We start from the raw sequence: 17,442 nt of genomic DNA, 5'->3' as shown, positions 1-17,442 counted from the left end.
GACAGATGACATTCACTTGTTGGTGGTGCATATATTGACATTGTTACTTTGTTAATATCGATAGTTCTTCATTCCGTATGCTTTATTCAGTTTATAATTTCTTTAAAACCTGTATTGTGTTATAAAAGTCTTCACATTTCTTCTGATCATGGTGTTTTCTGGTTCTATACCACTAGGTATAACACTTTCTGTGGCTATTCACCTGAGGTTGTGAAGAAAATGCCCAAGAAGGACCTTGCATAGGAGGTGCAGTAGATCGGTCTTTTTGTTATATCTATTTTACATTGGTGTAAGAAATAGCTCTTTTTTTTTTTTCCAACTCCCTCTTTTCATCCCACAAGAATCAGCAACCGGTTGTTAAGTTTTTAGACTCATCCAATTTTTTCGTAAATGTCAAAATAATTATCTTGCATGCTATTGTTTTCAGATACTTCGTTTCATCGATTCTGTTTTACCTCAGGTTTGGAGACTACAAGCAGCTCTGGGAGAGCGAAGAGAAATTACCAGATACAGCCTGAAAGAGTTTGAGAGACTTAAAAAAGTAATATTCGTAGTCTTGACTGATGACAACTTCAAGAAATCAATCTGCTGCTTTGATTCTCTCGTGTATAAATTCTAAATTTCAAGCTGTTGTTTCTTGCATCGCAGGGAATCATGTGATCTTAGGTCCAGGTGTATGCACGGTATACTTGGGTTTTCAGTTTATACAAGCGGGGTGCAGAGATCCTGACCATTAGTCTGTCAAATCTGCTGTGGATTGACCATTCTATGCAATGCTCAACATTCAACTGAAACAAGAGTCCCAAGAATGGTGTCTAAGTTTGTGATATTGAGGAGATTTTTTGGTACCATGTTCCATCCATGTTGGGGCCCAGTAGACAAAGGTTGGATCACTGAACATCTTCCCCACTTGTATGGATTGAAAAGCTGTATTATGCATATCCTAAGTTTGAGAATCATATAATTCCTTTGCATTGGTATGCTGTCTGTTTCTGTGGAGCGAGATCTACTCATGTGGAGGACTGTACATCATGCTTCTATTTCTTTCTCATTGTATGCACAGTTTGTGTGGTCATGTGGATTGTCCTCTTAGGTAGATAAGAAAGTGTTAGGGCCTGTTTGGCATGCATGCATCATGAGGTTGTCAACATAAAAATAGCACTGAGTATAGTTAGTTTTACATTTTGCGCTTTAATAAGCACTGCGCATAGCATCTTTATTGAAATAGCCCTATTTTAGCGCTTGTTTACTCTCGTGTTAATTGCTGCACTGTGATAACAATTGGATTGTGAGAAAAGGTCAGAATCCAACTATTTCATAAGGTTTCTTTTAGCACACCTATCATAACCATGTGAAGGAGGTAATGTCCATCACATCCACATTCCACACTGTCCAACAGGTGTGCCGCCTCAAGTTAACTCATTATCATCATCGTCGTCGTCGTCGTCGTCGTCGTCATCATCATCATCATCTAAGCCTTACCCAATTAATTGGGGTCGACTACATAAATCACCTTCTGTCATTCCATCCTACCAAAGGCCATACCTTCAATTAGACCCTGGGTCATGAAATCTTTTCTTACTACCTCCATCCACATCCTTTTGGGCCTTCCCCTTGCCCTTTTAGAGCCTTCAAACTCGTACCAACTCCTAACTTGCACGGTTCTTGGTCTCCATTACACATGAACGAACCATCTTGTAGGGAAAGAAAGTAGAAGATATGAGAGCATAAATGGAGTATATGGTTTTGGGAGAAGGGAGATGGGGAATATTATCCTTGATTTCGCTAGTGGTTTTAGTATTGGTATTGACACATATATTGCTTGGGATATGGAAACATATTGGTATCGTATAGGAAATTTCTCATGTATTGCATAATGTATCATTGTTTTTGGGAAATATTTTGGAAATTAGTCAAATATTTCAATGAAACTTCAAGGGATGTTTTTTTTTTTTTTTTAAAAAAAAGAAGCATTATGCACGTGTAGAAATAAAATATCACAAAAAACAAGTACATATAATAAGCTTATCTTTGTAGAGTGTCCTAAATTATGCGTTGTTAGACAGAAGTGATGCAACTATATTGAAAATCAGTTTGTAAGATGTGTATGAAAGCATAAACAATACATTCTAAAGCCCAAAAAGAAGTAAAAATATACGTGTTGTGCTCTCAATAGTCAATACGCCTATGGTTGTGGCTCAGAGCCACAAAAAATTATGTGGTGGCTCAAAGGCATTATCGCCACCTCTACGGGACTAGCCATAGTATTGCTCATCTACGAACTGACAATATTGTGCCCAGGTCATAGTAGAATGATACCAATAAAATTCTTTATTACATATTGTCGATACTCATCCTCTCCGAATTGGATCAGTATGGCCATCTGCGGATATTGCATCACCTCCATCGTTTGTGTTTGATGTGGATCTAGAGCTAGATATAGGTTGGGTGTATGTAGAACTCCTAGATACATTTGTCCATAGTCATATCGTGGATATCCCTACCCTTACACATAAGTGTACTCTCGCCCATATCTATAGTCAATTAATTGTGTATCGTAACTGCTGGAGTTACTCGTTGCAATATCCATGAGGTCCATAACCATATGATTCATATTCATACTTTGGCACAAACTAGAGTGCCCTACCCACCATCGTCGTCCATGGACCTTATGCTCCATGTTAAAGAGTCCTTAACGCCACTCAGTTACTTCTTGTTACAACAATCATACTTCGGCTAAGAAGCTGTGTTGGGACAGGACGAGAATCATGGTCTTCGTCCTAGATGGCATGCTCAAAATCCCTCTCCTCAGTGAATAGGCTAAGAGGACTCTCACTTTGACTCTCTCCGTGGACATCACCGCCGCTGCCACCCGTCTCCACCACCATCACCATCATTGCAGCCGCCTCTGTCACTCTTTGTATTGCTGTCATTGTTAGATAGAGTATGGCCACCTGTGTCCTACAAGATAGTGATGGTCGACTACCTCCAACAGTCCTCGTCAATGAATCAAAAGCTTTGTGGGGGAGATCTAGTGATGATGGCATCACATCACGTACACCCTTACATACGTATCAGAGGAGGTGGGTCCCACCGATTTCCCTGTGGCTATGCGAGTACCCGTGATTGTGCTCAAGACCCCATGTGCATATGCAAGCATCTGGAAGACCCCACACTAGGAAGATGCACATGGGTTACTTTCTAGAGTGATCCAGACCGTTGGATCGGAGGGACGCGACGATCGGGCCATTGGATCGCATAGATCACATGATTAGGCCATTGATCGTTGATCGTCCACATCAGTTTTAGACTTTATTATATTTTAGGATTTAGTTTTTTATTATTTTATATTTGGATACATTATGAGTGTTTTAGTTGATTTTATTTAGACTAGGGCTATTTTCATTAAAATTCACAAGACGGGGATTACTGTAATTTTTGAAACTTCTTGTATCTATAAAAAAATGGGGGGCGTGTGACCTCTCCCATTGGATTTTCTGATTTAAGAGAGAGAGAGAGAGAGAGAGAGAGAGAGAGAGAAGCTCTTGCTTTCTTCTCACATCTTCATGCGATTTGAAGATACTTCCATGTGATTTAGAAGAAAAATTTGTGTGAGGTTAATCTTTATCAACGGCGGTGCGAGATCTCCATTTATCCCCACACCATCTTCTCTTTTCTTCCCCATCCAGGTATCTTCTTCAGGTTTTTTATTCTTTCCATCTCAGATCTTCGTCTTCTCCCAAACCCAACCTTCACATACTCATCCACAATTCAAACCCTAACCCACCTAAACCCATCCTCCCACATCCCACCTGCCCCTTTTGGTTTCCTACCATCATTATATCAAGATCCCTTTCTTTCATCCGCAAAACCCTAACCCTAAACCTATATTTTATAATTTTCCTACTATCCCAAATTACCCAAACCATAATTTTCACCCTAGGTTGTATTAGGTTTCCTATTTTGAAATAGAGTATACCTTATGCTAATTGGATGTCCCTACATCCATTAGATCCTAGTTTCTTTTTATTTGTAACGCCCCGAAAATCGGCACCTAAGTACATAGACTCTGATCTCGAGTTCTCGGGTGTTAACTAAATGAAAATGCACATGTGGCTTAGTTTAGATTCACATTTATTCAACACACGAATAATCAGAGTTGCACATTTCAATTTAGTGGAACCAAAGTGAGGTAGAGATAACAATCGGCTAGTGGACTAATTCGATTGACATGGGAGAACCCCAACGCAACCAGCATTGGGTGCAAGCATCCCGTGTAGTCCAGTTACTGTCAGTCGTCCGTGTTCAACCCGGGTCAATCAAACAAGCTTAGGGTGGCCACCCTAACTTGGGCCACCCCTTGATTTGGGTGATTTGCCGACTGACCCAACATCATATAAATCCTAAGTATCGCTATGAACTAAACACTACATCATGCAATTATAAAATAAATTCTACTATGCAACCACCTAGGCATTTCATCGAACATGTAAACATCCACTAAAGCATTAAATCAAACATATGAACTTGCATAAAGTAACACAACCACTTAAGCATTTAATCAAGCATGTGAGCATCGATAAAGTAACACATTCCATCACTCAGAAATTTCATGAAATTTGTGAGCATTCATATCTAACCAATAGCATATATTATAGAAAAATCAAAATGTTAACATATTAGCATGCACAAATTCATTTACAAGCAACTAGTCATTAATTGAGACCCTCAAGGGTCGATAAATGATAATATAGAGAGCGGAGCACGTGGTCTTTTAGATGCGGGATTTTCAGGGAATCGGTTCACCTGGAGTAACAATCAGTCTGGCAATGCTCGTGTATGGGCGAGACTTGACCGGGTTCTTTTCAACGCTACCTGATCTATGTTATTTCCCCCAATTCTCAATGTCTCATTTGCCTCGCATTCATTCGGATCATGCTCCACTTCTCCTTATTTTCCCTCGGCCATTGAATGGTGGTCCTAAACCATTCCGTTTTCAACGAATGTGGACCCAACATGCTGATTTTCTGCACGTGGTCAGGACAGCGTGGAACAAGGTAGAATCTTCTCATCCAATCTACAATGTACTCTTTAAGCTCAAACAGGTGAAAATTGATCTGAAATTTTGGAACAAAGAGGTGTTTGGGAATATTTTTGAGCAGATCAAGAGAGCGGAGCACGTGATGGTCGAGCTGGAGGATCAACTCCAATCTTCACCTGGCCCCAACGATCATTCTCTCAGCCTGCAACAACAGATCAATGCAAATTCTGCCAGGTTAGCATCTTTGGAGATTATGCAGGAAATTTTTTGGAAGCAGAAATCTAGGGTGGACTGGTTGTCGGAGGGGGACAAAAATACGAGATTTTTTAATGCTTCGGCTATGAAACGGCAAAGGAGAGCTTTTATAAGTCGGGTGGAATTGAGCTCTGGGCAAATTATGGAAGGTCAAGCAGCGGTAAAGGCAGCAGCGGTGGACCATTTCCAGCAACTCTTTTGTGCCTCTTCTTGTCAAATTGACCAGAAACTGTTGCAGTGTATTCCTCAATTGGTTGAACAGGCCCACAATGACCAGCTATTGCAGCCTCCTTCGATACTGGGGGTTCGAACAGCAGTTTTCTCCATCCCAAAGGACAGCGCGGCTGAGCCTGACAGCTTTTCAGCTAGTTTTTTTCAATCTTGTTGGGATGTGGTGGGTCAGGACATTCATAAGGCTATCTCCTTCATCTTTCAAGGTGAAAATATCCCCAGGTTAGTTTCGGCTACGATTATCTGCTTAATTCCAAAATCAGATGCTCTTAAGAGGTTCTCGGATTATCGGCCTATCAGTTTGTGTAATTGTCTGTATAAATTTTTTTCCAAGATTGTTGCTTCCAGGCTTAGCCAGATCCTACCACTGTTGATTTCACTAGAACAGGGGGCCTTCGTTCAAGGGCGCTCGATAGCGGAAAATATTGCCTTATCTCAAGAGCTGTTCAGAGAATTAAACAGACCGGTTCGCGGGGGAAACATTGTCTTGAAATTAGACATGGACAAAGCATATGATAGGGTAAACTGGGCCTTTCTGAAGCAGGTTCTGGATCAATTTGGGTTCAGCAGGAGTTGGATTGAGATGGTAGAAAAATGTTGGGGGAATAGCTGGTTTTCAGTTCTGATAAACAGAGAGATGGCAGGTTTTTTTAAATCCTCAAGAGGTTTGAGGCAGGGAGACCCGATTTCTCCAAGTCTTTTTATTCTTTCAGCTGAGGCTCTTAGTAGAGGCCTTAAAAGCCTGTTCAATAGTCAACTTTGCCGGCCATTTGCCTTGCCCAGAGGTTGCCCTACGATCTCCCATCTACTATACGCTGATGATACATTAATTTTCACAAATGGGAAATCCACGTTGCTACAGCTGAAGAAATTCCTCGAATCCTTCCAGGCGTCCTTGGGCCAAAGTATAAATTTGAGTAAAAGTTCCTTCTTCTGTTCAAAAAAGCTGCCCGCTACGAGAATTAGAACAATTGAGGCTATCCTCGATTTCGGTCATTCGTCATCTCCAGCAGTTTATCTGGGGGTCCCAATGGTAGACAGAAGAATCAAAGCAAGTTTATTTAAGCCGTTGGTTGATAAAGTTGTGGGTCGTATTAATGGGTGGAAGGCCCGTATTTTATCCCAGGCAGGGAGAGTGGTCCTCGTGAAGAACATCCTATCAGGCATCCTAGTTCACGCTATGGCGGCGGCCCATATTCCTTCTCAGGTGCTTAAATTAATTGAGAGACACATGGTGAATTTTTTCTAGGGCTGGTCGGAAGGAAAATTTAAGTGTCACTGGAAAAATTGGCACATGCTGGCATCGCCAAAGACCGAGGGGGGCATTGGTTTTAGAAAACTTGCAGATATTATGAAGGCTTTTCGAAATAAAATGGCATGGTTAATTAAGTTTGGACAGGAGGATAATGTGTCGAAATCTTACATGGTGGCTAAGTATCATCATGTCTTGTCGCCAGGGGAAATAAATCGATCAACGCGGGTGTCTTCTCCTCTGTGGAAGAGAATCAGGGACCTCATTCCTTTGGTGGAATCTCGAGTTCAATGGCATATAAGGGCTGGTATCTGCAATTTCTGGCAGACAAATTGGACTGGTCTGGGACCTCTTGCGCAGCTGGCTGAGGTAGAGGTTCCAGCAGGCTTGCAGGATATCCAGGTGCGTCAAGTCCTCGGTCCGAGTGGTCCTCTCCCCCCCTCAGCTGTGTTCCTTATTCTTCCTCAGAGTGTAATTGATCATGTATTTTAGGCAGGGTTTTACATATCTGAAGGCGCTGACATCCCAATTTCGGCATTCACGAATTCAGGTACTTTCTCAGTTAAATCAGCGTGGTCTATGAGTCGGGACCCTGGGCCGGGTCGGAACTGGTCCAGATGGGTTTGGCATGCTACTCTGCGACCAAAAATCTGCCTTCTTGTCTGGAAGGTGCTTCAAAACGCGATCCCGGTTGACAATGCAGTACAATCTAGAGGAGTATAGCTTGCCTCCAGGTGTGTTTGTTGCTCCAGTCATGGTTCCCGGCCCCATGCCATTGAGACTCTGCTCCATCTGTTTGTCAAAAGCAGCATAGCCCAGTTTGTGTGGCGAACTGTGGGTACATGGGTTGGAATTAACGTAATGGCAGCATTATCGGTTGAAGCCCGGCTCTTTCAGTGGTGGGCGGCTGTATCTTCTAAGCAAAACAAATCGGTGAGTCAAATGCTTATTCCATGCATCATTATATGGGAGATCTGAAAATCTCGAAATGGTGCGGTTTATGATGGGGTGCCGATATCATTAGAGCGAATTCTTGCCAACATTTGGTGGTGGGACACTCTTCTGTCCAGCTCTCTCATTGACGGCAGCGCGCCTAGATCAGGGTGGTATGAAATTTCAAGGATTAATGCTGACTCGCCTTCTGTCTCTAGAACTATTGCTTGCGCTGTCCTGATTAGATGGGAGCGACCATCGTCTGGATGGGTTAAAATTAATGTAGATGGTTCGTCCAGAGGTAATTCGGGTAATGTAGGAGGTGGTGGTATATGTAGAGGGGAGGCGGGCAACTTCCTTTTCGCTTTTTCTGCAGGTTATGGGGTCGGCACTAACACGGTTGCAGAATTGCGTGCAGTGTATGACGGTCTAACTCTCGGTTTTCAAAGGGGTTACAACCAAATTATTGTAGAATCAGATTCTAGTCTGGTGGTTGATTTACTCAATAGCGATGCAGAGCCGGGCTGGAAATGGAAGATGTCGGTTTATAGGATTCATCAGCTGCAGCAAAGAGGCCGTATCAGATTTGTGCATGTTGTGCGGGAAGGGAACGCGCCAGCGGATTTTATGGCTCGGTTAGGGAGTACTTCTCAATCTTATGCTTAGTTCGATTGTCAGGCAGCGCTCCCTCAGCAGGTTAAAGGCTCTATCTTCCTTGATAAGGTTGGATTAGGTTCTATCAGGATGATCTGATCCCCTTGCTGATCTCTTTTTGTAATTAATACGTGCTTTCATGGCTGGGCCCCTGTTTTATGTAAAGGGGTACCTCACATGTACAGGTGGTGATTTTTTTGAAATGGAATTCAGATTCATCCAAAAAAAATGATAACATAGAGATAATGGTCTGCACCTTTGCAATAATTCGTACAACTCAAAGCGCTTATAAGATTAGGGTTATACGGAAAATCCCCCAAAGTCTAAACAATTATACAAAGCATTGTAAAAACTAAAAAACCTAACCTAAAATATTAGATTAGATACTAGAATCTATTTCTTACCTCCAATCGCCGCCGAGAAAGTTCTGACGACGGTTCTTGTTACGGTAAGGCGGCGAGACAGTGGATGAGAGGGTAGAGGTGCACCATCACTCACACCCCAAGCTCTTTCTCTCTTCTCCTTTCTTCTCTTTCTCTTCTCCATTTCTCCCTTTTTCTCTTGTTGAAATTCGTAAGGGAGGAGGGGGTGCCCAATTAAGGGCCTTATATGGTGCCAGAAGTGGTGCAAATGGCCCTAATGGCCCTTTATTCATTATACTAACCTTGGAGGGGACTGTTTCCAATCAATGGGACCCATTAGGAGGCGTACAAGTCAATCTAAGCAATGGAATAGGTGTCCAACAATGCGATCTTTGTTTGGACATAAATATACGATGATCGGGCATGCCGATCAACCGGGAAGGCCCTAACTTAGATCGATGGTCACCGATGATCAATCGGGGCTGTGACTATACGGATATGTGTGGAGAAATATCTTTAGTCGATACCTCGAATTTGACCATGAACCGACGTTCTGAAATTTACAATCTCACGAAAGTGCAACGGGCTAGTTTCACTTAAATTTCAAGTTTTCACTTGAGGCATTCACACATCTCATGCACTTGGCTTGCGGGTCCAAGTTGAGCAATTCAAAATGCGACCTCAGCTCTGTGTCTCGCGATGGACGTCAAGCCCACTAAGACGAATGTCTTTTTATAGTCTCAGGTTTAATGGCCCACTAACGAGCGGTCTAGAACTTGTTTGGATAATCAGGGCATTTCTGGAATGAATTGGGTATCAAGATTTCTTGTGTGCAATTATTAGGGTTTGGATTAGCTAAGTTTATAATGTGGCCTATTCGCAACTAGCGGAAATGACGATTCGGTTATAATCATCATAAGCTATTGATTCTTAGGCTAAAAGGATAAGTGGGTTAGTTTAGTTTATTAATTAAGATTTGACCCCCAATTGTCTCGACTTTGGGTAGGTCTTTATTTAGATGTGGTTGTCTTAATTAGTCAGTGATAGGTCGACTAGGTTTGGGCTATATTTGAACAAATCACGAGGCTAAGCCCAATGTTTAAGTGATCGGGCGGATTCGTTGGCTTCCTACGGTTAACAAATCAAATTTGTGTGGTTCTTTACTAGTACCACCCACGTATAGGGCGTCAAGGGTTAGTAAGTGACAATGTAGGCTAGTTATATTGAAAATTTTCACGGATTTCTAAAAAATTCAAAATAGCTAAAATTCAAGACGTTACATTATTTAATGATCTTATGTTACGATGTTGGTAGCTTAGGTCAGGATTATGCATGATTTTCTTTTGATTTTCATGATATTTGTGATGAATATAGTGATGTTTGTGTTTTTTTGTTAAATATCTTAATTTGGTTATTTGATCTCACATGTTACTTAGTTTATGCATTGGTCCTGCATCATCTAGCCTCCTCTACAACTGCATCAATGTTGATGCATTGTGATGTTTCCTCTGCTATCTTCAGTTTCGGTCAACCATCTGCTTGATCCAGGTCATTTGACTTAACTCAAACATAAAGTGGGTCATCTATATTTCCTTCGTAGAATGCATTCTAACTAATTATCGTGAGATTTGATAGGCCCTCTTATGCTCTTCTTGCACCTTCTATCTGTAGCAGCTACTCTCAAGGCTTCATGTTGTAGTGGCATAAGCTTAGCTTCTGGAGCCTCTCGCAACCCAACTTGTTCTGCCTGTTTGTGTGAATGAGCGAGAACGTGCTCCAATTTCACTTATACGGTGATGATGACACAATCTGTGTGAGCATGCAGATAGCTAGACGCTAAAAGATCTTGTAGTTGCTCCCGTCATGGCCTAGTGCTCGCCAAGGAGTTGTTCATTTTTGTCTGCTAGTTCCATATGTAATTTAAAATATGAAAACTAACTTTTAACTACAAGCCTGTGTACCAACTCACATGGAATCATCGTCTTCCCTGACTCTCTCGCAGCCTCGCACCCAAACATGTCCTTCGCACTTTGAAAGAAGACAACCTGTTGATGGCATTTAATGGTAACAATCAATATTGTGCATGACAAGAAATTAGATAAGAATTAAATGCAACACATCAATTTACCTCATTCCCAAAACGGGCTTTCCCCGGAGAATTGGGGAATAACTTCTCATAGACTTCGTGCACCCAACATGATGCACATATTCATACATTAATGTCAAGAAAATAACTATACAAGTCCATACCATGCAAGTAATTAATAAAGTATTGAAACATATAAAAAATTAAATCTAATTACTTACCAGCCTTGTGAAGTGGGTGCTCAGGAGTCTTTTCCCATTGGTCATCCATGATTGTATGCACCCATTGATACTCATTTGGGGATTTAGCCTTAATGGCCTCTTTCATGTACCATATCGATTTGTACATGGAACCTATTGACGGATATCTTGTTTTTCACCATCCTTAGCACTGCATATGGTTTTTTGAATACCTATCACACCACATTGCAAGGTATTCAAAATCGGTTACATAACAGTAACGGTCATACCCGTTACGGGGTTGAAACGGCCGTTACAGAAAAATGGGTCGTAACGGCCCATAACGGCCCTGCAACGGACCATAACGGTCCAGTAACGGACCATAATGGTCTAGTAACAATTTTTTCAAAAAAATAAAGTTACGACTTGTATCATAACGGTAATGGTGGTGGCCGTTAGGGCCACTGTTACCGTTTTGGAATGCCTTGCCACATTGGCCATCCTAAAGAGAGCTGCTTATAACAAGCTCCTCAATGATCGACGCTAGTTTTTTGTTGCTCTGATACCAATGTAAATACTCTCTAAAAGTAAAGAGCTCTTTGAGTCCCTACTTGTGTTTTATGAAGTTTTTTAAGGCAATGAAATTATTGATGAACCATGTCGCCCCAAGCCGCACTATATCACCACCACATCTCTCACGCATCTCTGGTAATAACCAGGTGTGATTATATAAGAAATTTATAATTGCTCGGGCATTAACAATCACACTCATATTTGCAATCTTATTCCTTATCGCCTTATGCATCAAATTAATGCAATGGGTTACGCATGAGGAATAGTACATGTCGTTCTTCTTCTTTTACTCCTTCCTAGCCTTCATGAATGAGTTCCTATTGTCTGTGATGAACTGCACCTAATGTTCGAGATATCGGTATCATGTTACGTATCGCACCCTTGGGATACGGATACGTATCGGTTATCGCATGGGATATATCGGTTGTATCAAATAATGTATCACTATTGTTGGAAACATGGGGGAAACATTGAGAAATTGGTCAAAATTTTCAATGAAACTTCAATGATTGTTAAAAAAAGACATCAATACACACTTATAAATCAAAACATTACAAAAAATAAGTGCACATAATAGATTTTCTTTGTATGGGGTCCTAATCTGTGTGCTGTTTAACTGAATTAATGTAAGTATATTCAAAGTCTATTCATATAATTTATAAACATAATAAGACGTGTGGAAACACAACAATACATTCAAACGGAAAAGAAGAATCACTAGATCAGGTTACATGGATGTTCAATTTTATGTTTGGACACAGATTTCAATCAATTTGTGAGAAATTTGGAAATGTTGTTTTTTTTTTTTCAAATTTTCGGAACTCGGCCCATCTCCTCTAAATCTCAAAATCGAAGCTCCCAATCCATGATTTTTCATGTTTCCATGATTTTTCATGAAAAACATGAAAAATCATGAATTTGTAACAATGTGACACTAATTTAACATGACTTGTAGAAAAAAAGGATTGAAAATTGAAAATGGTTATTGGATCGAACATGTGGGATATATCCCACTACTTGTGCGTTTCGTATCACACAGGTGGGATACAAGATATAACGTGGGATATATCGGTTGATATCGTCAATACTTAAAACACTGACTGACCACATTCTTCCTCTCCACCTCATTCATTACAACCCATAGATGTAAATTGTGTTCTTAATCTCCTTCGATGTATCAATGGGTTTTAGGAATATGGTTGTCCCCCTACAATAGGCCATAAATTTTATGATGAACATCTTCATTAGCCCCATCCATCGTTACACATCAGCATGACCCCATAAGTCTCCCATGATGGCTTCAACTCGTCGATGTAGCAATGCATCTTAGTACCTCACGTTGCACTTTAGTGATCACATTTTTTAAGTGTGGGCTTGCTATTGCCTTGGCTCACACGTGGTCATAAATGAGAAACTTGGCCACGATTTTCTATCGTCTTTCTCACATCCCCTTCACTCCACAAATCCTTCTTGCTACCATCACCTCCTACCACCACCTATTGCTATCTCTCTCCATTGACGTCCCCTCTCCACTCCCCCCACTACCCTCCTACATAGACCCCTCGAAAGTCGGTCTACTCGCCTCCTACAAATTCATCCAGTCTCTCTCTCACTCCTCCCATAACAACTCATCAACAGTCCCTCTGTATTCGAGGTCCTCATACTTGTCCTCCTCTATTGACTCAAGACTCTACATTGGATGCACTAACTCCCTAAACTCCCTCTCACGCTCAATGCACTCATCTCTCATCTTCACCGTTCCTCAACACCTCCTTCACCTTTTCTCTCACATCATTCGGAACACATGGGCTGTTCACTATGTTTTGATGCCCCCTTGCTAAGTATTGCTTCAAACGGGACACTCCACTCTTCGATATGTGACCAGTTGTTGGGAAGCTAGGTCTCGTGTTGCTTGCTAATTTGGGGCTACCTCCACTTTCTAGACAATTTAAAAATGAAAATAATAAATAAAGAAATCACTAATATTTCTAAAATTCATATCATTTACTATTATGTTCATTGTAAGAAATATTGACACTAAATCTATCCTACAATGTACGATGGTACATTTATTTTTAAAAAATATATATTTTTTTTTATAATTTTTTAAATAGCTTCATTTTGGAAAACAAATAAATGAGTTTCTCTAATATTAAGATTAGGATACACTCATAAATACGTAAATGTTAGGCCTAAATAACATCTTGATTAATCTTATTTTTTAATTAAAATTTGATATTCTTTAATTAATTTTGTTTTTCAAAACTTTCAAAAAGTTCTGTTAATCTGTAGATCAACCTTCAAGCACTCTAATGTGATTTTTTTTTTAAAAAAAAAATTCCATACTAATTGCAATTTAAGTGGGCGAAATGTAGAAATTTCAAATTCTCCCAAAATTTCTCTAAATCCCCAAATTCAAGATTTGAAGGCTGAAATCTATGATTGCGCATGTAAAACATGCAAAATTAGGGATTATAAACTTTATTCCATTGATTCCAAGCAATTTAAATAAGAAAAAACTGTTTAAATTTACAAAAAACTCATCTATTTGGATTCTGATTATGAAGAAAAAACTGTTTAAATCTAAATGATTCGCACCCAAATACCCTTTTCTCTCCAAACAATTGAAATGAGTGATCGAAAATCTCCTTAGGAAGGTAATTGAAGGAAAACAAATCACAAAAAAGGGATTTTTGGAGAATTTTCCAATATTGTCGCAAAGGGAGATGAGTGATGACGCACTTAGGTATCGTGATACGTATTGAGGGTATTGATGATACAAAGTAGTTTTTAAAGGCAATATTATCAAAATAATTCAATGTATCAATATTTCGTGGATAAATTGTGATATTTTGGGAATATCGGACATCAAGTTTCCTTTATAGAAGATCCTAAACTATGTGTTGAGTAATGCAATTATATCCAAAATGAGTTCATATAATTCATAAATTATATCACACAAGTATAAAAATGACCCCAAATAAATTTAAGAGAATGAAATTTGTGGGGATTGTTTTTGCAAATTATTATTATTATTATTATTATTAATTTCTGGTAGGGGAATGTATTGCAATGTATTGCCAATACATATCGCAATATATCGCATCTATCAACAATACGGGGGGATTTTGTGAAGGGTTTTTGGCAAAATATACAATGTATCGATATACCGCAATATATTAGCGATACGTTATGATATTTTGTGCGATACAGGGGAATTTAATAAATCCCCTGTATATCATATTGGCCACTTACGATATTGCAATATATTGGCCGTTACTATTAATATTTAAATTGCTGGCCATACTTGACAATGGTACCAGTACTTAGGTACATTGTTGATTGTCTAACCATGGTGATCTACAGCGCTGTATGGTCGAGTTTGCTTGTGTAGTTGCTTTTAAACTGCTAGTTCAATTTTTAGTTGCTTTTGGGGATAAATTTTGTAGCAATTGGCAAATGAGTCTAGCTTCAATTGATTTGAGGCTCTGATTATTTCTAGGTTCTATTCTATCCGAGCATGAAATGTATCAATATCTTGTCTAGGTTTTGAACCAAAGGCTCGCAATTCCAATCAGATTCCCTTCCTTTCTTTTTGTTGTCCATAAACATGACAATGGAATTCATATTAAGATATGCTCTTATTGTTTATTAGAATGTGCACCCAAAACTTTTTACATGATATTGCTTTACAGACTCGATATTGCATTTCATCTCTTTTTCCTTCAGAAATGTTACTGGGTAGATATTGTAATTTGGTTTGACTATGAAAATTTATAGCTTGTAGTGCCTGTGCTTACTGATCTTTCTTTGGCTTTTACCAGGAAAAGATTCGATGTAGAGTTTGCTTCGAGGGTGTGATTAACATGGTCCTACTTCCATGCAGGCATCACATCCTTTGCAGGTAACTGTAACTTTGTCCTCCGAGTATATACCTTTTTCAACTTGGAATTAATCCTTCTAGGACTGCTCTCTGTTTGTTGCTCTCCATGTTCCTCACCACATGGTGATGCAGACCATTCACTGAATGGGGCAACCACAGGTGTGCCACATGGGAAGAAATCCATTGACCACTGATCCTCACCATCCATACAGAGGTCTTGAGATGCAAACCATCACTCTTAACTATCCTTGTATGGACAGTGAAGATCATGGATTGGTGGGATTTTTTCCACACCCATGGTGTGTTAGGTGAGATTACCATGTGCCAATGCACAAGAAGCAAGCAAATATGCGAGCCAACTAGGGCAAGGAATGCTAGCAAAACTGCTTTACAACTGGCGACAGCGTAGCTACCCTTTCATGTTTTATTCTTTCATTTTTCTCCTTCTGGTAAAACATAATATGTAAAATGCATACACTGAGTTGTGTGTGCCAATCTTCAATCCATTGTTAGCAAAATTGATTCAGAAAAAGTTTGGGTTTTATCGGATTCCATTATTTAGAAAGTTGGTCCATTGTTTTTGTTAAAATATTGGAAGCACCCAAAGACTGGAAAAACAAATAGTTCAGGCTTAATACAGTTGGCACTAAAAGAAAAGAGGAGTGAAAAGACAACAGCTATATATACATGGGTGTATATTGTTTGTATATACAAAATTGGGTTATTTTTCAAAGTAATTATGCACATTGATAATCAAATAATGAGACAATAACCCTCCTAATAGGGGCCAGAACTGTCGCGCCCAGTACAACAGGTTAAACATCCCTTGGAAAGGTCTGGCCCCAGCAACAATCATGGTTATAACAATGTGTGATGGGCGTGTTGTTTAGATGATCGCAGAGGCCAGGCGGTGACAATTGAGAGGTTGTAATTGAGCATTCCTAGTCACACGGGAAGAGAGGTCAAATGGCAAGGCAAGGCCATACACTTGTGTGGCTCGTCGCAGAGTATAGCTCACATCCAAATATCTGATTGGGGAATGGGGCAAAACCCATGAAACTCCGGCAGAAAGGGAAGGCTTGCCAGGCTGTATGCCCATGGGTGCAGGATTCTTCGAAAAAGCGCGGGCTGACTCGGAGAACTGGGACTGTCAGCTTAGCAACGAATGAAGGGAAGCTTTTCGAGCTTCCTCCACTAGCGGCTTATGTAGTGGTCAGCCTTATAAAGCTTGAACACGTTCACATTTCAAAAAAAAAAAAAAAAACAGATTTCTTCTTCTCCCATTCTTTTTTTATTCTGTTACAATGCAACAATATTCTGGCTTTCTTTTTTAGTTCTGTTACAACGCAACAATAATCTGGCTCAGCTGACTTTCAGACAGAGTATCTGGATTAACATATTTAATAAAAAGAAAAAGATTGGTTACTTTCAGACTCTCAGTAGTGAACGAGAGAGGAGAACCCCGAAATGGGGTTTATAAATGTGATTTAAAAGATGCATTGTTTAAAGTTCTCTGTCTATCAGTTTGTCTTTCATGGAGTGAACTCTTCCTATTTTTATTGTAATTTTTCTAAATTTACTATCCCAATCAGTGTTAGCCCCAGTTGTGCTCGAATTGCCTATGAACAACAGAGACCATTCGATTGGAATTCAGTGTGGATTGTATGTGATCCAAAATTTAGAATGATTGGGAGGTGGGCCCTGTTGGCCGCACTTGAGAACCCTTCATCATCTTTTTGTCCGTTTGTTGCCCATCGAATGAGAGGGCGGATTATTGTCTTCATTGTTGGGGATGGGTTCTAGCCCTAGTTGTGCCGCAATATGATCTTGGTTTGGGCTGAGCAATCCTGGAAGCTTGAGGACCATGGACTCAATCTAGGCCCTAAATGTTTAACAAGTTTAAAGGTCAGAGTCAATGGAACAATTCTCATGCCATCTGTAACCTAACTGTGGAACTTCCAATAACGTAACAAGTTTAAAGGTCAGAGTCAAT

General features: G+C 40.0%; 1 protein-coding gene across 5 annotated transcripts in view; it reads left to right on the top strand.

Moving 5' to 3' along the window:
• LOC131251400 (uncharacterized) overlaps positions 1-17,442 on the top strand; it is a 93,915-nt gene that overhangs the window by 72,295 nt on the left and 4,178 nt on the right. For all 5 annotated transcript variants that reach the window (XR_009173821.1, XM_058252072.1, XM_058252075.1 and 2 more), the window contains one exon: positions 15,391-15,470. Coding sequence is in view for 4 of the 5 variants with exons in the window: in XM_058252072.1 (XP_058108055.1) it covers positions 15,391-15,470 (80 nt within the window). In the remaining variant the exon portion in view is untranslated. The remainder of the gene's footprint in view (positions 1-15,390; positions 15,471-17,442) is intronic.

Source organism: Magnolia sinica, chromosome 7, assembly GCF_029962835.1.
Source record: "Magnolia sinica isolate HGM2019 chromosome 7, MsV1, whole genome shotgun sequence".
Lineage (NCBI taxonomy): Eukaryota > Viridiplantae > Streptophyta > Magnoliopsida > Magnoliales > Magnoliaceae > Magnolia > Magnolia sinica.
The sequence above is the reverse complement of the archived record's forward strand: the minus strand, read 5'-3'. Positions and strand labels throughout refer to the sequence as shown.